Source organism: Rhineura floridana, chromosome 2, assembly GCF_030035675.1.
Source record: "Rhineura floridana isolate rRhiFlo1 chromosome 2, rRhiFlo1.hap2, whole genome shotgun sequence".
Classification (NCBI taxonomy): Eukaryota; Metazoa; Chordata; class Lepidosauria; order Squamata; family Rhineuridae; genus Rhineura; species Rhineura floridana.
This window is the reverse complement of record NC_084481.1, coordinates 185,419,921-185,425,920: the sequence shown is the minus strand read 5'-3', so window position 1 is coordinate 185,425,920 and position 6,000 is coordinate 185,419,921. Positions and strand designations below refer to the sequence as shown.

The 6,000-nt window shown below is 42.2% G+C and overlaps 1 protein-coding gene across 10 annotated transcripts in view; it reads right to left on the bottom strand.

Moving 5' to 3' along the window:
• Positions 1-735: 735 nt before the first annotated feature.
• The window catches only part of NPAS3 (neuronal PAS domain protein 3), a 1,108,131-nt gene continuing 1,102,866 nt past the window's right edge, over positions 736-6,000 (bottom strand). For all 10 annotated transcript variants that reach the window (XM_061611612.1, XM_061611611.1, XM_061611613.1 and 7 more), the window contains 2 exons: positions 5,377-5,492; positions 736-2,659 (listed from right to left, as the gene is read on the bottom strand). In XM_061611612.1, coding sequence (XP_061467596.1) covers positions 1,350-2,659; positions 5,377-5,492 — 1,426 coding nt within the window. In that variant the 3' untranslated portion in view covers positions 736-1,349. The remainder of the gene's footprint in view (positions 2,660-5,376; positions 5,493-6,000) is intronic.

Genomic DNA, 6,000 nt, shown 5'->3' with positions numbered 1-6,000 from the left:
AACAGCTGCCAAAGATGGAGTGGAAGAAGAATTTATACTTGACAGTCATTTGGAGTGTTTGACACTACATTGATTTCTGGCAACAAAGACAAAAATAGGAGATTTCTTTTTGTTTTTACTTAATGTGCAGTTTTTAGTTGCAGTTATCTATTTCAAGCTTTTTAACCCATTCTTTAAAACATATTGGCTTCAACACTAGAAGGAGGGGGTTACAAAAGACAAATCAATGAGCAAAAAATAAAATACAACCTTACCTCTATAACATTAAATGAAAAAATAAAAAACATGTTAAATATATCTTTTTTTTCCTTACTCTGAAGTGTTATTTGGAAGTTGTAAAATTAGCCTCAGTTACACTGAGAAAAATAAAATAAAATAAAGCAAAACAGTACAAACCTAAAAAACCAATCCTCACATCAGTTTTACTGAGTTTTCTTGTTCTTTTTAAGCATATTTACACACACACACACGCACACACACGGCTTCCAGATCCATTTAAATTTAATATGAGGCTATGTTTGTTAGTTTGGAGGTAAAAAAATTAAGTCCTGCAGCAAATGTTAATGAGGGCTTTTGTCTTAACTAACCAAGGAGACTGCAGCACCTGACTCTAGACTAATACAGAAGACATTCCTTTCAAAAAACCCAGCCCACAAGCTGCGTAATATGTGAAGACATTACAGATTAATAAATGATAGCACCATGGTTTTAGAAATTAAGTTAATGTTTCTGTAATTAACATTTAGTCCATCTTCTTAATATTCTAATCACAGGCCAGAAATTAACTTTTTAAGAACCCAAATTATTGTATGTGCAAGTAAGAAAATTGTAACCATAAAAAGTGAATTAAACTCTGCATAAAATTCTAAAATACTATCCCCTATTTTTTTAAAGGAATTAGGAACAAAGCCCCCTTTTCATTTGACTTAGTCAAACAGGGCACATTGTTTTATGCTTGTTTCTTTTAATCTTGATCATATCAAGATCATTTTGAAGTAAACCCAATGGTTGTCACTTTAAAATCTCTTTACCACAACACTGAGTATTCTATGGCAGAGGCATACACACATTAAAGGCATCTTAATAAAGATGCAAAGGAAAAAAAATACACATCTTGGAAGAAGACAAAATGGCAGGCAACTGGTACTTCAGCTCTCTGAAGGCAAAAATAATAAAAAAACTTACATGAAAGAATAAGTCAAGTTAAAGAGAAAGGGAATGAAATGGGGACCGTCATATTGAGAGAATAAGCTGACCTGCTCAAATTCAAAGTGCTAGAATTAAAGGTCTAAATGAAAATATAGTCTATGCCTCAGAGTTTAACACTGAACACAGTATGTGGTCATATTTCAATCCTCCTTCCGTTCCAGTGTCTGTGTGGCATGAATGCCATTGCTGTACACAGGAAATGGAAGAGTGGAGAAGAGTCCTTCGGCAGTTGTGAACACATTCCCTGCAGGCATTTGGGTCAGACTGGCCGCGCTCACACCACTTCCAAACGGTCCGGACATATTGAGTCGGTGAACGTGGTGGTAGAGCATTTCCATCGGTGTTTTAGGATCCAGGCCGAAGCTAGGGCTGTTAACGTCCACAAAGTTAACAGCATGGGTGTTGGGGAGAAGATTGCCCTGCATGGCTAAAGTAACTTCAGCTGGAGCATACCGAATAGTGCCAGTGGTATAGACCCTCTGAGCAGCCGTGCTGGTGGCAGCAAGGGTTCCAGTTACCCTGTGAACCAAAGGAAGGACCACATTGCCTGCTTGCAACCTCTGGAGGGCTTCCAGGTCCCCGGTGTACAACAAAGAGTTGGAAGTGCTGGGGCCTCCAGGATGCTTGTCCCGTGGAGATGCTGACAGAGGTGGTGACAAAGGGTCAGAGGATACGGGAGCCAAGGCAGAGGTGGATGAGGTGCTGAACTGAGATTTGCGGCTGGCAGTATTTTCAGTCCCGGGTGGGGTGAGAACAGAGTCTGGAATGGAGACATGTAAACTACTGCTGGCTTGGGGGGAAGGGAAGTGCTCTGAGTTTGGGGGCTTGGTCATACTGTAAGGAGATTCATTCCTTGAGATTTCCCTGTTGGGTGGGTAATTCCAAATACTGCTATCATTATCAAAATTGATAGGTTCTGAGATCTCAGTTTTTATTTTGAGCACTGAGGCACTGTTTGGCGATGAAAGCAGCTGGGGCTGATCCACCAATGCTGAGTCAAGTCCATTTGGGCTTGAGGTGCTTGATAGCCTTCTGCGGGTCATGCTGCCTCCTTTCTGCTTTTTCCTCCTCTTCTTCCTCTTCTGATGTTTGCTGGAAGACTGAGCATTTACTTCTCCTGCACTGTCTGAGTCCTTGGCACTGTCTGAGGTCAAAGATTCACAGTTCTGCAACCGCAAGTCTGATTCACTCTCCACATAGCGTTCCACCTTAATCTGCATAGAACCAAGAGTACCAAAACTATCCTCAGGGGCCTTTTGATTCTCAAAGTCAGAATTTTCAAAGCTGTCATCACTATCTCTGCTGTCCTGGTTGCTGGAGCTGTTGCCATCCTCATTACAGTTCATTTCGTTATCTGACTGGTTCCCAGACTTCTTCCTATCTGACTCAGGGTCCTCGCTGTTTTCCGACTGGTTTCCTTTTTCGTCTGACTTTGAATTCTCATTGTCCTCTGAACAGAAAGAAATGTGCAAAAAATGCCATTATGAACAAGAATGCAAGATTTAAAGCCCACTTAGAGGCCTTGTTGCCAATGAGATATTATTACCAGTAATATCTCTGGCAAAAGCATCTGGCACAGTGCATTTACTTTCAAGAGCAAAACCACAATTCTAGCAAGTATCAGGCGGAGAGGGATTTGGCTATCATTAATTCCGGATCGTGAATGGCAGTGGAAGTAGGTTACACTTCTGTCACATAGCTTAAACTAGAAGATAGTTTGAAAGGCACATTATCTATATATTATATCCATACAATTTGGTCACACTCTTATTGTGATGGGCAGGGCCGGATTATCCATTAGGCTTAGTAGGCTGAAGCCTAGCGGCCTGGAGCTCTTGGGGGCCTGCGATCCATGGAAGCAGCACAGGAACTGCAGATCGCGGGACAAGAGCTTCTGAACCGTCTGCCATCCCCCCGCTACACACGCGCATTGCTGCCATCAACCAAGATGGCGGCAGAGGCTTCAGCCCCTTAGGGAAACTTCAGCCGCCATCTTGATTGATGGTAAACCTGCGCACAGAGTGTGCGCAGCCACAAAAAAAGCAGAAAGGTAGGTGAAGCGGGGGGGATGGGATGGGACGGCGGGCGGCTCAGAATCAGCCTAGGGGCCCTCCTCAGCTTAATCCGGCCCTGGTGATGGGGAGATGACAAGGCTACGCAGCCTCTCCAAGAAAGTCAGTCTTCTCCAATTAGTGGCAATGGCAGCTCTGCAGGCTGCTATGTCAGAGAGAAGGAAGTGAGAATAACTTCACTTTAGGCTTGGCTTGAGCTTCCGCTCCCTCCTGCCTGGCACTGTATAAGGAGCTGAGGGGAGGAAAGAGTCTCCACCAGTGGCACAGGGAAAGACTAGACGGTGAGCATGAAGACTTCTTGCTTCAGTGCAGCCTAGTTTTCGTAGCCTAGACTATAATTTTCTGTCACAGAAGTGAGTTATTTCTCATTGAGGGCAGGAAGTAAATGGCTGCTCTGAGGGACACTTCTGGGCTAGAAACAAAAGGCACTGTCTACGTTAATGGTGTTAGCAATGAAGGCGTATTTTTTCCCTCCCAATGGTGGCTCATTTTCTCTCACACAGAGAAAGAACAAGTAACACATGCAATGTTGCAGTGTACATAAGATGAGTGCTTCTGTGACTCCAGCCTTTCAGAAGCAAGAGTCTTGTAGTGGTGTTCAGACCTCACTGGGGTGGTGGGGTGTGGAAGGAGGAAGAGGACACCTCCCCCCCGATTGCCCTTCCATTTGAGGACCGAGGTCGGGGCTGCCTGCCAGTCCTGACACTGAGCATGTTTTAGTTTTATAGCAGGGATGGAAAACCTAAGGCCTCTGAGCCTGTCTTTCTGTCCCTCACCCCTGACTGGCCCTGCATTGCACCCTCCTTAAATGACTGGAATGTGTCCTTGAACTGATAATGCCTCTTGCTTGCCTCACTGGAGAATAGAGAGAGGTGCGTGATTTTGAGTGTGTGTAGAAACTAGCCTTTTACAAAGATAAAATTCACATCCATTGTTCTGCTCACTTTTGCCCCTGGCCACCACTGGCATATGGCCCCTGGAAGGTTGCCCAGAAAGAAATGTGGCCCTCAGGCTGAGAAAAGTTCCCTATCTTTATAGGGTGTGTATGTGGGTGTGTCTGGAGAATGGGAAAAATTTGTCCTGAAATATCTCTGTATGGTGCAGGGAGAGGGGATTTTTGCTTTGAACCTCACGACATACACCCCCTTAGCCCCAGTCTTCCCTTTCAAGATACTTATTGCAGGCTGCTAGGTGCTTAAGCAGGCCAATTCCCTCTTCTTCCCTTCACGTCCACTTTCCTTCCCTCTCATTCTGTACATCCTGGATGTTCGCTGGTCCTTATTGGGCTGTTTTGCCCAGGTGCTCTTTTGCACCTTCCCACAATGCCCCAGACCTAATGCTATTCCAAGGTATTGTGGGTATTCCAAGTGTAGAATTATGGCTACCACAAAACAATGGCAGAGAACATTCAGCAAAATGATCCTTTCCAGGAGGAGGGGTAAGGTCTCTTAAATAAAAATTCTCAGAAAATTTCTCCTAAAACAATCTCTTCTGAGACATTTCAGTGCAGGTCTAAAGCAAACCTGAGTATCTCCAAACTCTGCTGAAGTGAAACATTTGTTATAGAAAATAAGCGAATAAACACTGTGAGTTAAGAGCTGTAATCATATTTTAAAGCTTTCCGATATCTTTTGAAGACTTTTTTATGCTGACAAGCCTATTCACCTGTTTAAACTTTTTTGATTAGCTAGTCATTTAAAACATTATTTTGTAATGTTTTTATAGTGTTTTCTGTTTTATTGTCTTTGTATATATTGTTGTACACTGCACCTTGATTTTTCATGAGTTGGCAAGCATACAAATATTTTTATTAAATAAATATCACCAGATGCATAGAAGTCACAATTTGTAGATAATTTAAGGATGTATGAACACTTTAAATATATAGATTTAGCACAGATTTCTTTTTAAAAAAGCACCATCAGGCAGTGATATAGCAGTACCATTTATGAGAATGGTAAGATCCATGGATAAGCTATGAATACAATTCCTAACGTGGCTTTGACAATGTGAAGTAAAACAAAAAATAAAAAGACCTCCCCACAAGCAACCTTTTAAGATGCAAAGCAACACAAAAGCAGAATGCTTATGTTACCTGAGTTGTCCTTTGAGTCTGATTCAGAATCGGAGGTCTCAGAGGACTCTGAGGTTTTCTCTGGCAGATGAGGGAGCTGTGCAATATCCATTGGAGTGTCCTTATATTCTGGGTTGCTAAAGAAGAAGAGATGGCAAATATAAACACAAATGTACGATTTAGAGTCTGATAGTCTCCTCTCTTCTCAAATCTCTGGAGCAAAAAAGGCAAATAAAGAGCACAGCAAAGCAAACATGAAAACATATATATCTCCTACTGGTTCTTCACAGCAGAAGTTTTATAGAAACTTCTTTTGATGCTGCCATAAAATATTTATACCACCATGTCTCTTACTGCCCAGGAATCACTAGCAGGACATTTGTGGTTAATCAAGCAGCTCATTGTGTTTGTTGCCTAATAATACATCTCTACCAGTGCTATGAACACATTTTCTGCCATTCCCATCTTTGGAGTGCACTGTTTGTTACCTCTTAAACTCTTTTCAGCGTCTTAAAATGATCCCATCTCTACTATTGCACAACTCTGTGATGGATATGTTTATTTATTTATTTATTTGTTTGTTTGTTTGTTTATTGCACTTGTATACCACCCCATAGCCGAAGCTCTCTGGGCAGTTTACAGCAA